General features: G+C 34.4%; 2 protein-coding genes across 2 annotated transcripts; both read left to right on the top strand.

The window, feature by feature from the left end:
• The first annotated feature begins 1050 nt into the window (after window positions 1-1050).
• CARB (carbamoyl phosphate synthetase B) lies at window positions 1051-5749 on the top strand. The gene is made up of 4 exons (XM_088092926.1): window positions 1051-2487; window positions 2769-3461; window positions 3767-5334; window positions 5542-5749. The coding sequence occupies exons 1-3, from the start codon at window positions 1195-1197 to the stop codon at window positions 5276-5278; spliced, it is 3498 nt and encodes a 1165-aa protein (XP_087949052.1). The 5' UTR covers window positions 1051-1194; the 3' UTR covers window positions 5279-5334; window positions 5542-5749.
• A 5440-nt stretch (window positions 5750-11189) lies between these two features.
• On the top strand, window positions 11190-12307 carry LBD1 (LOB domain-containing protein 1). The gene is made up of 2 exons (XM_047307193.2): window positions 11190-11588; window positions 11671-12307. Exons 1-2 carry the CDS (start codon window positions 11352-11354, stop codon window positions 12028-12030), a joined length of 597 nt encoding a protein of 198 aa, XP_047163149.1. The 5' UTR covers window positions 11190-11351; the 3' UTR covers window positions 12031-12307.
• The last annotated feature ends 1477 nt before the right edge of the window (window positions 12308-13784 follow it).

The following is a 13784-nucleotide window of genomic DNA, read 5'->3' as shown; positions in this document are numbered from 1 at the left end:
TATGTTTTTCAGACAAATATTAATAATTTACAAAAATAAACATTCAATCAAATCACATGAATTCACCAATCATCAAATCCAAATTTTGTGTAGCTGTAATTTTATATAACCACCATCACAAAATCAGACTTAATAGAACAGATCACGTGAGAAAGAGTAATTATGGGAGGAAACACTTCAAAATTCAAACATTTGACAAAAATGTGATTTGCATCTTTGACTTAATTTTTTCTACACTACTGCTGGAGTAATCATAGGAAAATTATTTAGGATACTTCAAAATTCTTTTCTTTTTCCTGTCCAAATTCAATATTATTTTTGTTAAACTATATGAAACTACATGTCCAATCTCAATAAAATAAGTAGTTAGCTTTGAATAGAAAAAGGTTATTTTAACATATTTAAAAACGTTAAATATATTTATAATCTCCAATTTAGATACGAAATTAATTTTTATTTTATTTTAAATTCTTGTATATTTTAGTGTTTAAATTTTAAAAATCAAATGATATAATTATTTTAACTTATTTTAAATTTATTAAATAATTTTTTAAACTAATATTGGAGTTGAAATATGTCGGAAAAATAAATAACTTAAACATTGGTTTATAACAAAATAAAAAAATATTATCAAATTAAAATAATTTTATATTTTTCTAAAATTTTGAATATTAAAATTTAAAATATGAATGGATTTTAATCTTGTGTTAAAATTTTTAAACTTAAAATATATTTAATTTTATTTAAAAATATTAAAATTAATATAGTTTAAAACAATGATTACTCAAATTTTAACATCATAAATCAGATTCTAAAATTATTGTAACTTCTTATTTATATTTGTAAAAATTATATATAAATAATTATTGTAACTTCTTAGTTTTATTTATAAAAATTATTTATATATAAAATATAGTTTTAAAAAGTGTAAAAGAGTATAGAATAACAGTAAAAGACGAAGCTGCATTTACTTTTAGTTGGGCAAGATGAACAAGTAGAGCTACAAAACAAAAAAAGAAAAAAAATATATAATATATTGATGTGATTCTCCTTTTGTATTGGGGGCGAACCCTACAGAGCCATTTGAGAAAGGTGACGGGGACGGAGGAGCATCTTCCACCCATTAAAAGGACACTGAAACCCTAAACAGACTCAGTTACCGTTACAGTTACAGTTTCAGTTTCTTCTTCCACAATGCCAATGGCCTATTGCATATCCCATTTCCCCAAGCTTCCGCTCCTCCCTTCTCTGCCACACTCCCCGTCGCGTTCCTCCGCTCTCATCCCATCGCCGAAACCACTGCCCCAAAACCACGCCGTTCCCAAAACCCTACGCGCATGCCCCTCATCCCGCGTCAAACCAACGCTTCCGGTTCGATGCTCAAACGTCGCCGTTGCGGAACCCGCCTCCAAAGTCGGGAAGCGAACCGATATCAAGAAGATCCTAATTCTCGGTGCTGGTCCCATCGTAATCGGCCAAGCGTGCGAGTTCGACTACTCCGGGACCCAAGCGTGTAAAGCCTTGCGCGAAGAAGGGTACGAAGTGGTTCTCATAAACTCCAATCCTGCCACAATCATGACTGATCCTGAAACCGCCGACCGCACCTACATCACTCCCATGACGCCGGAGCTCGTCGAGAGAGTTCTCGAGTCCGAGCGCCCCGACGCGCTCCTCCCCACCATGGGCGGCCAGACCGCTCTCAACCTTGCCGTGGCCCTCTCGGAGAGCGGCGCGCTCGAGAAATACGGCGTTGAACTCATCGGCGCGAAGCTCGAGGCAATCAAGAAGGCTGAGGATAGAGAGCTCTTCAAACAGGCCATGAAGAACATCGGAATTAAGACCCCTCCATCCGGCATTGGCACCACGCTCGACGATTGCCTCAGCATCGCCAACGAAATCGGAGAGTACCCGCTCATCGTGCGGCCGGCGTTCACCCTCGGTGGCACCGGCGGCGGAATCGCGTACAACCGTGAGGATTTGTTGGAGATTTGCAAGGCTGGGCTTGCTGCTAGTTTGACCACCCAGGTTTTGATTGAGAAGTCTTTGCTGGGGTGGAAGGAGTATGAGCTTGAGGTTATGAGGGATTTGGCTGACAACGTTGTTATCATTTGTTCCATTGAGAATATTGATCCAATGGGGGTTCACACTGGCGATTCTATTACGGTTGCTCCGGCACAGACTCTGACGGATAAGGAGTACCAGCGGCTGAGGGATTATTCAATTGCTATAATTAGAGAGATCGGAGTGGAGTGCGGAGGGTCTAATGTGCAGTTTGCCGTTAATCCTGAGGATGGTGAGGTGATGGTCATTGAGATGAACCCCAGAGTTTCCAGGTCTTCAGCTTTGGCGTCTAAGGCTACTGGGTTTCCCATTGCAAAAATGGCGGCGAAGTTGTCTGTGGGGTATTCTTTGGATCAAATTCCTAATGATATTACAAAGAAGACACCTGCCAGTTTTGAGCCATCTATTGATTACGTCGTCACTAAGGTAAGCAATTTGGTAGTTGATCTGGCCATCATCAAATATAAATATGCACCAATGTGGCTTGGCCGTATGCCTTTTTATTTTAAATTCTATTCAGGTGATGAGTCAACTGCTCATGTAATTAACATTTGTCGAGTTTATAATATTTAACATTAATGTTAGCAGGACATGTGAATATATACGCAATGTGCCAATGACAATATATAATTTCAAATTTGTATTTTGTTTGCAACATTTTTGGAAACAAATTAGATTTACTTTTGTCACGTGATTTTGTGGTGCAGATTCCTCGGTTTGCTTTTGAGAAGTTTCCTGGTTCTCAGCCAATATTGACGACACAGATGAAATCAGTTGGAGAGGCAATGGCAGTAGGGAGAACCTTCCAAGAGTCATTTCAAAAAGCAGTACGCTCTCTAGAATATGGATACGCAGGATGGGGGTGCTCCCAGGTGAAGGAGTTGAACTATGACTTGGAGCAACTGAAGTATAGCCTCCGAGTTCCTAACCCAGAGCGCATCCATGCCATCTATGCTGCAATGAAACGAGGGATGCACATTGATGAAATCTTTGAGCTGAGTTACATTGACAAGTGGTTTCTCACACAGCTCAAGGAGCTGGTTGACGTGGAAAGTTTTTTGCTGTCACACAATTTGTCTGATTTGACAAATGTTGATTTCTTTGAGGTGAAGAGAAGAGGTTTTAGTGATAAGCAGATAGCATTTGCAACTAAATCTAGTGAGAAAGAAGTACGCAATAGGCGATTGTCTCTGGGAGTTACTCCGGCATATAAGCGAGTTGATACATGTGCAGCAGAATTTGAGGCTAATACTCCTTATATGTATTCTTCTTATGATTTTGAATGTGAGTCGGCTCCCACTACAAGAAAGAAGGTCTTAATTTTGGGTGGAGGACCAAATAGAATTGGGCAAGGGATTGAGTTTGATTACTGTTGTTGTCATGCATCTTTTGCTCTTCAGGTTTGTTTTCTTGGTTTTTTTATTAATTGAATTAGATTCCAGGCCTTTTTGCTTTGAACAGTTTTAACTAGGGTGTGAATGGTGTTGATGCTGCTTTATATTGATCCAAATTCTGATATTCAGGCTTAATGATGAAATGTTGAGTTTAAAATTTAAATTGTGTCCCTGTCTTAGAGATCAGCTTGGTGTTTGTTTTAAAATCATTCAACCCGTCCATGTTTTGTTAACAGTTGAGCTATGTGGTTATTTTGATTTTTGTGCAGTTGCTACTTTCTTAATATATTTCGCTGTTGACTATTTTGTAGGATGCAGGATATGAGACAATCATGGTGAACTCAAACCCAGAGACAGTCTCCACAGACTATGACACTAGTGATCGTCTATACTTTGAACCCTTGACTGTTGAAGATGTTTTGAACATTATTGATTTGGAAAGGCCTGATGGTATCATTGTACAATTTGGAGGTCAAACACCATTGAAGTTATCTCTCCCCTTACAACAATACCTAGATGAACAAAAGCCTGCATGTGCTAGTGGTGTTGGTCATGTACGTATTTGGGGAACATCTCCTGATTCCATAGATATTGCTGAGGACAGAGAGAGGTTCAATGTGATGCTTCATGATCTAAAGATTGAACACCCTAAAGGTGGAATAGCTAGGAGTGAAACTGATGCCCTTGCCATTGCAGCAGACATTGGATATCCAGTTGTTGTTCGCCCTTCTTATGTTTTAGGTGGCCGAGCAATGGAGATTGTGTATAGTGATGATAAACTGGTGACATACCTTGAAAATGCTGTTGAGGTGGATCCAGAACGCCCTGTATTAATTGACAAGTATTTGTCTGATGCCTGTGAGATTGATGTCGATGCACTGGCTGACTCACAAGGCAATGTGGTCATTGGTGGGATAATGGAGCACATTGAACAGGCTGGGATACATTCTGGTGACTCTGCCTGCTCTATTCCAACCAGAACTGTTCCATCAACTTGCTTGGACACAATCAGGTCGTGGACAGTAAACCTGGCAAAACAATTGAATGTATGCGGGCTCATGAATTGTCAGTATGCAATAACTCCATCAGGGGATGTATTTTTGCTTGAGGCCAACCCTCGTGCTTCTCGTACAGTTCCATTTGTATCAAAAGCAATTGGCCATCCATTGGCTAAATATGCTTCCCTCGTCATGTCTGGAAAGACTCTCTATGATTTACAGTTTACAAAAGAGGTCATACCTAAATATGTGTCAGTCAAGGAAGCAGTTCTTCCTTTCTCAAAGTTCCCAGGCTGTGATGTGTTTTTAAGTCCCGAGATGCGAAGTACCGGTGAGGTTATGGGTATTGACCCTTCATATAATGTTGCATTTGCGAAGGCTCAAATTGCTGCTGGCCAGAAGCTACCACTTTCTGGTACTGTGTTCCTTAGCTTAAACGACTTAACAAAACCGCATCTTCAGAAGATAGCAAAGGCTTTCGTCGAGAATGGTTTTAGGATTGTTGCTACCAGTGGAACCGCTCATGTTCTTAAATTAGCTAATATCCCTGCGGAGCCAGTGCTGAAGTTGCACGAAGGGAGGCCTCATGCTGGTGACATGATAGCCAATGGAGACATTCAACTGATGGTGGTAACCAGCTCAGACGACGCACTTGATCGTATAGATGGTCTGGCCCTGAGAAGGATGGCTTTGGATTACAAGGTTCCTATAGTGACAACAGTTAATGGAGCCCTGGCAACCGCTGAAGCAATACAGAGCTTGAAGGCCAACTCCATCAAAATGATCGCACTTCAGGACTTCATTGACGGTGAATTTAAAGACTGAGCAAGTTTTTGCGGACAGCGTCTTCTCTCTCGCAAATGGTTAGGCGATAGACACCAGTAAGCACCTGTGTTTTAACTCTGTATTTAGTACTACTAATTTCTGTGCCTACGCAAGCTCAACTATTTCCTCTGTTTTCTAAGATAATAAATTAAACAGTATTCGGGATGTGGCGTCGTTTTAGACTGCTCTCCCTCACCAAAGCATATATATCCATATCGTTAATTGGTTTTGTATATTGACTCCGTAAACTTGGGCTATTGCAGCTTCACGTTAGACTGTACAACTTGCTAGATTTGGAAGTGCGGAAGAATTGCTGTGGGATGCTTTCATTTGTAGGGTGAAAGTGTCAAAAATATCGAAAGTCATGTAGTCTGTGTCCTGACTCTTGATTTAAGGCAATAGTGCTTTTGTGTAGAAGATTTTGTAGTATTTGGATTTTTTACAGCTTAATAATTATTCTCATTTTTAAAATCTCGCAACGTGGCTTTTACTCTCACAGACCTCTATGCTTAATTTGCAGAAGAAGTACATGCCAAATTGGAGACACCATGGCTATCATCATACTCCAATTTCAAAATTAAAGATCTTAAAAAATCAATTCAAACACGCCAGGTGCTTACATTCATTATACCTGCATCACACTACATATGAAGGTCGTTAAGATGCTCATTATTCGAATCTGTAGTAGTGTTTGCTTTTTATACTAGGGCGAGTAAGAGAAGTGAATTTAGTCCATATATATTTACAAATATTAATTTGTACGTGCAATGTTTTCTAATATTTGATATAATCTTATTTTGAAAGTATTTTATGGACGCGAGCTTTGCTAAAGTTATCTAACCTTAACTTTATGTATAATACAAAGCTTTTGTACTGGTAATAAAGAAATTCTAATGATGACCTGATGCCTTGCATCACATTAACTAACGTAATTGTAATAGAAGTTCTTGTATAAATAAGTGGGTTTTCCACAATTCACTGCGGAATTGTATCGGATAAAATGATGAAATAATTGCACGCATGCGTAATAAACAATTAGCGACAGCAGTTTGTATCAGTATATCCTTCCTATAGAAACTAAAGCATAATATCTTAGAACATATCAAAACATGACTATGGTAATAAAGATATTATATATTAATAAATCTAATAGTGGAGAGAGAGGAATACAGTTAAAAACTATGGTTTAAATAACATTTAATGGGAATATTCGAAAAGATCATTTCTTTTTGGGTCATAGAAACTAATACTATTACTATACTGAATTTTATAAGCTGACGAAAACTCACTCAATAACTGTGTATCGATATTCAACTTATTTCATCTTCAATGTCGATAAAAATTAGAAAATTGAGAAAACAGTGAGATTGGAAGTCTTGTTTTGGGTCTGTGAATGACATGCATATGTTTTTGTTTGCTCCAAACAAATGCATAATAACGTTGTTGATTTGGAGTTTTACGCTGTTGGTTCTCACTTTTCATGTAAGTGAGTCCAAGCTGCAGTAAAAAAAAAAGTATTTTGATTTGAAAATGGAGGAGAAAATTTGACAGCCAAAAACGTGTCCAAGGGCGAAGAAAGTTAAGTAGCATGATCCTTTATTCTAGATAAAATGAAATAATAAAGGTGCAGTTAAAGAAGAATGAGAGGAATGAACAAATATTCTTGCAATAATGTTACAATTTTCATAATTATTAACTGTCTCTTTAAGATTTGAAGTCGATTTTTGTACAATGTCTTTTAATAAATCTAATTTTTTGTCTACGTAAGTTTGTTTATAATTGAATAATAAATTTAATGCATTCATAATGATACAAAAATATTTAGATAATTGGATCGTGTTATATTAACTATAACTAATAATTTATGTATTTCTTTTGAGGAATCATATTTTAATTATTTTTATTGTTAATGATAGAATAATGAAGGAATCAAAACAAAAATAAAATGGAAAATAATAAATGAAAAAGAGAATAGTGACAAAAGGTTTACATAAATGCAAATTGCAGAAAAAGAAATTATTAAAAATATATTAAGAATTGGTATAGTAAATGAATAAAAGTAATAAATTTCAATTTTTAACGGACAAGAATAAAAAATATATATTCAATGCCTAAAAGTATTAAAATACTCAAAAACATTATAAACTTTTTTTATATATATCAACCGAGACAGCAAAAAGGAAGAAAGAAAATATTTAATTGATTGGAAGAGGTAATTAATTAAATAGAAGGGAAGAGAAAAAGAGAAAAGAGAAAAGGGTGACGAATGATAATAAATGGAAGTAATAAAGAAAATTGGAAGGACTAATGGTATAATTAATAGTAACAACCAACATTCAATATCATTCCTTTTAGGAAGGACAATTGATGATGCTCATTCCTTCCTTCATCAACAACCTCAACAACTTTGCAATTTTCAACTCAAGTTTTACAACAAAACATAATTAATAAAAAACAATTTTTATCTTTGCCTTCCATCCACTTAACATTTCGATCAAACTTAATTAGAGTAAAATTAATAATATGGATAATGTTGTTTAATGTTGGACATTATAGATTGATTAGAAAAATTAAACAAATTATAATATATATAAGCGGAATAATATAGTATTAAAAGTCTATCTTAATCAAAGTTTTTTTGGGTTAATATGATTCCACTATCAAATTATTGATAAACCATTCATAAATATTTATATATTTATTTCTTAAAATGTGTGCGTATGTCTTTATGTCATATGTCTCTTTTTATATGATCTTTTTAATTTATTAAATGTGGTAATTTTAAATTATTGAATTTCTTTTCTTCCATTGTGAGGTTATATTATAGGCTTGTATTGAGTTGTGTAACTTATATAAATTTGGTTGTGTGACATGTGATTAGTAATATATAATTATTCTATAATGTTTTGGGTTGAGTTTATAACATATGAACGTTTTAAGTAATATACCACTTAAAAATCACACTTATATATTTTGAAGGTTTTATTTTTACTTTTGAAAGTGACGAGAAAATAAAAATATCGTTTAATAATCAATTTAGAATAAGATACTAATGTTACACTCCATAAAAAAAAATATAAATGATATATAAGTCATAAAAATAATAATCAAATTATCTTATGAAATCAAATTAAGAAGAATGTTCTTATAAAAAATAACACTTTGTTTATCTAAAAAATCTCGTTGTTTTGAAGTTTCTTTATAAGTTTATATATTATTCCTTTATCATATAAAAAATTAAATTGTATTGCTCGGTTCCAGTAGTGATTAATTAATTGTATACATTTAAAAGCGAAACATTCTTGGTAATCTAGTGTTTCAGTCATTTATAAAACTTATTTTTAAAATATCAAAGAGTAATTAAAATTTGATTTAAAAGAGTAAAATGTGTAAATATAAGTTATCAACGTATTCTGAATTACGGCCGAATGCACTATCATAAATCATTAGAGAAAATACTAGAAAAAATATGAAAAACAAGGTAGTCAATTATTTCTGTAGATAACTGATTATTTGATTATTCTAAAACTCATTTGTAAATCAAGAACACACATATAATATTCTGAAAAGCAATTTATTATCTCAAGTTAACCAATTTATTATTCTTATAAATAATGTGAAACAATCAGAGATATTTGATTACTCTTATAAATAATAATAAATAAGTTATTTTTTTATTACACAAAGAAATAAAAAAACTTAAAAGAAAAAAATGGAAAAAAATTGCCGGACTAAGTCGACAAAAAATAATTACAACAAGAAAAATTAAAAATAATAATACAATAAACAACAAGTAAAAGTAAAGACATTTAATCATTTATAGCATTAATATATTTTGGTAAAATTGTATAAAAGAATTTAACACCTACTCACTACTATGAAAACCCCTCTTAAAACTTATTTATTACATATATTTAAACTAAAACTGCTTTATTGTTTAAAATATTTAAAGTACATTAAAATATTTTACTTTTTTTAATATAAGTAGTGTGAATGATCTAACGGTCCCATTCTTTTTCCAAAAAATGACGTAAAGTGAAGTTATGCATGCTCTACCACAGTGCTACTACGACCCAATGGGAAACAAAATTCTTAAAAATTACAAAAGTCCAACTATTTCCACTGCAAACTTCAAACCTCGACTTTATTTTTTCCCTCAACGCGTGGAAAACTTCATCCCTTCGAGATAACTACTATTAGAACTAATTTCCAGTATTGGATAATGTCTGCTAATGTTTAGATTACCATAATTAAATTACCTTTTCCATCTAAAATCTGATTAGAGATATCTGCAAGATGATTACTTGATTATTAATCTATCATTAACCTAAAAAATTCAATTAAGCTTACTATCAAATCACAACAGATTTATGTTATAGGTCGTCTTCCTTACTTTCATATTGATATAGAACTTAATCTGAAACTGTCCGTAATGTGTAATGTGAGCATAATGCATTAAAGTTAGAAACTTTTCTGGAAGAAATGTTTAAGAAAGAAGAGAAAGGTTATCTACACGCATAATCTTATCATCACAGACACATTGTATGTAAAAGGAATTAATTAATGATGGATATTGCAGAAAAGTCCACTGCAAAACCCAGGACAAATTAGGCATAAACGAAGCAAAATTCAATGATTTGAAAAGTTAGAACTTAATGGAAAAAAGCTTTGATTGATTATAACTAGTTTATCTTTTCCCTTGTGTTCAACGAGCTGAACGGCCCTCCACCAACCTTGCCCCACCCATTACATCTCGTGCAAACATGCAGACACAGACATATATACATAAATTTCTGCAAACAAAACAAATACTTCGGTTTTGGTTTTGGTTTGGTTTCTTACACAGACTTTCGTGAATAAATTATAAAACGCCATCGTCATTAGGTGTTAGTTAAGAAAGTAGATAGCACGGTCTCACCGTGGTGGCAGCAACCCCAATAACTCTGTCCAAACGCACCGTTTCTGTCCAAATCACTGCCACTTGTCACCACCACCACAACCCAACAAGCACTTCCGCGTATACCAAGAAAAACACCCGCGTATTACTTACGTCATTATTACGTACGACTCTGTAGTTAAAGTGAATTTTGGTATGCAAAACTATAAAGAATTTGCTAACAATGGTGTGGGCCACGTGCATGTTGTCCCGAATTGGAATTCTAGAACTCAAAAGGTGGACCCGTAAGTGCTGACCCGCACACACACACACACACTCCAGAGAATGTGATTGTGTTATACACCGTTCTATTGAACGCGTCAATTGGGTTAACTGGGTAAAGTGTTGATTTTATACAGCATTTGGTTCAGAGATTTACACGAGTAGTGCAGACCAGATGTTTGTCAAAATGGGGGAATGTGTTTTGTGTTTATTTTTGTTTTCAGACTGCTAGGCATGCATTTTGTTGAAATAATGTATGGTTTAAATGAAATAATAACTAATGAAAAGGAGACGTGTGGCACGTATTAATGAGCAATTACTGCGTGGTTTAAGCAGTTTAATTGGAGTATGACTTTTTGCGTCGGAAAGAAGTACCACGACTACTGACTAGGGTCCAAAAAAGATGGAGGGTGAAGAGGACATGTCTATCACCCTTTCTTTTCTCTTTTACTCACCAGGAAAAGTCACTTTACTAGACCTAAGCAAGTTAGGCATAATATAATGTTTTTTTCTATGGAAAATGTATGCTAGAATTGCTTCCATGTGGAAGGTTCTAACTTAACTTGCATTGCAGTGATTATTATTATTATTATCATTACTCGATGGTGTTAAAGTGAAAGGAAATGAAAAAAAAAAGGAAGGAACAAGCAGAATATAGAAAACTGTTTTGTCAAACTTGTAAAGAGTTTTCATACAATAAGCCAAAGGAGGCATCATAATCACAACACCTAACAGAGAGTGAGAAAAGAAAACAGAACGCAGCCAGGTTTAACGAATTTCATACGCTCTTTCTATCTCATTGTTTCTTTATAAAACCCTAGTTTGGCTCCCAAACAACCCCACGCTTCTTCACTCTCTGTCCCTCAAACACACGAAATAGAAGCCAAACACAACACAACAAATTCAGGGTCAGCAATGGAGAGTGACGCGAACACCCTCTCTTCCTCTCCCACATTCTCTCATTCCTCTAATACCCTTTCTTCTGCTTCCCCTCCCCAAGTTGTCATGACCCCTTGTGCTGCATGCAAAATCCTTAGACGAAGATGTGCTGAGAAATGTGTGTTGGCACCGTATTTCCCTCCAACCGAACCCGCCAAGTTCACCATTGCTCACCGAGTCTTCGGTGCCAGCAACATCATCAAGTTCTTACAGGTTTTTATTACACACCTTAATGCATTGTATCGAGCATTGAAGAACTGAATTGATGACATTATTGTTTTCGTTCGCTTTCCAGGAACTTCCAGAGGGTCAGAGAGCTGATGCAGTGGCGAGCATGGTTTACGAGGCTGGTGCAAGAATAAGAGACCCTGTATACGGATCTGCAGGTGCAATTTGCCAGCTCCAAAAGCAAGTGAACGAACTTCAAGCACAGTTAGCAAAGGCACAAGCTGAGGTTGTAAACATGCAATTCCAACAAGCCAATCTCGTGGCTCTAATTTGCATGGAAATGTCACAGACTCCACAGGAATCACCCCAACAATCCCTGGACGATTTCATCGCGAGTCCTTCCCACAGCAGTGGCTATCAGAACAATCTCAGTTTCTTTGAGGATAACACCAACCTAAACTCTTTGTGGGAGCCTCTCTGGACATGATTATAATACAAGACATTTCATAAATTTTCCCATCACATTCTCCTAAGGAGAGGTTGAAGGAATCAACTGGAACTAATAAATTATAAAAGTAACTTTGGCAGCCATAACTCATGTAGTTAGTTTAATATATTATATTCCCTCTCTATAGGAAGATTTTGGAGAAAGTAATGCTCTTGCTTTGCACAATGTTGGCAAAGTAATGATTTTTTGAAACATGTAATGGTTTCAATGTTGAAGAAAACAGGGGAAGTGTTATGCTTTCGTGTGTTTGTATGCACTCATTGTTTAAATCTAAACACTTTTTTTGGTCACCTACCATAATCATTCAAAAATTGATCTCTCCATGGTTAGTTCCACGTCAAAGCAACTTTTGACCTTATGACTTTGGATTCGTTATGGTTCTACCAAACCAAAATTTTCCTTTGTGGATATAATGTCAATCAAAACACAAATCTAGAAAATATCAAGATGGAAGACCGAACAACCACAATGCAAGAACACAATTATTACGTTAATTAACAGTGATTTGCAACTTTATTTGACCTCGGATAACTCTCTCCCATATCTCAATAAACTTGCTGTATTAAATTAGTGAATTTTCAGAAAGGATATAGTAAAATATCAGAGAGGTTTAAACGAGTTGAATTTGATTGATTGATCCTTTAAATATTATAAAATGGGTTTGGTGTTGAGTTAATTTGTTCAACTCTTGAACTTACATAATCCAAGATGGAGTCCATTGACTCGTTAGGTTCATATTTTATTAATATAAACTTTTTTGATAATATTTATTATTTTTTCATTAAATTTGGAGTACGTCTAAATATCTAAATATCTAAATAGAAAAATCCATAAACATACTGGAAGTGGTGAGAATAGAGTAATATTTGCAGGGAGCATTGGAAGAAGGCAAAGGTGTGAGAAGAATAAGGAAAAGATGTTTGTGGGTTATGTTATGATGGCATAAACGCGTTTTGGGGGCTATAATTTGAATCATGTGCTGCCCACGTGAGATGATATTTATAAAGCAACCCAACCAGACAACAGTGTCAGCTGTCGGCAACTTAATGATGTGTGTGTGATTCTGGGCATCGTAACTCCGTTTCTGTTCGGAGTGTGCCATCAACATTTGCTTTTTATTGACTCAAAGTGGAGACACACTCACACACTACAATCTGTTAAATAGTCAATTTTTAATGGTTAACGTAAAAGTTGTTATCTTACAAAAGTCATTTCTTCATAAACGTACCCAAGAATAAACCCTCATGACGACAATACTATCTGCATCATAGTTCCAACTTTAAAAATAAATAATATTATCCTCTTAACTTATTTCCATTAAATAGTTATTATATATCAAATACATTTTATGATAATATTTAAATTGTTTACATTATTTTATAAGTTTTGACTTAAGGTGTTAGTTTAAAACATTATTTAACAAATCTAAAAGAAAATAACCTTATTCACTTAAAATAATTATATTCATTCTTTTTTAAATTTTAAAAATATATCAAAGTTTTAGTAAAAATAAATTTTCACATCCAAATTTTAAAACTAAAAACATATTTATACATGTTTTTCAAGTGATAGTAAAGAATAATTTATAACATTTCTAAAACAATACGTCACAAAATGTTATATATATATATATAGAGAGATATGTCCAATAGATTTATTATCAATACCACCTTAGTCAAACTTAAGAGAATAATATCATCTTCGACTCAAGATTTTAAAATAATAAATTTTTA

This window comes from Vigna umbellata, chromosome 6, assembly GCF_029865625.1.
Source record: "Vigna umbellata cultivar VRB3 chromosome 6, Vumbellata_1.0, whole genome shotgun sequence".
NCBI classification, from domain to species: Eukaryota; Viridiplantae; Streptophyta; class Magnoliopsida; order Fabales; family Fabaceae; genus Vigna; species Vigna umbellata.
This window is presented reverse-complemented; position numbering and strand designations above follow the sequence as displayed.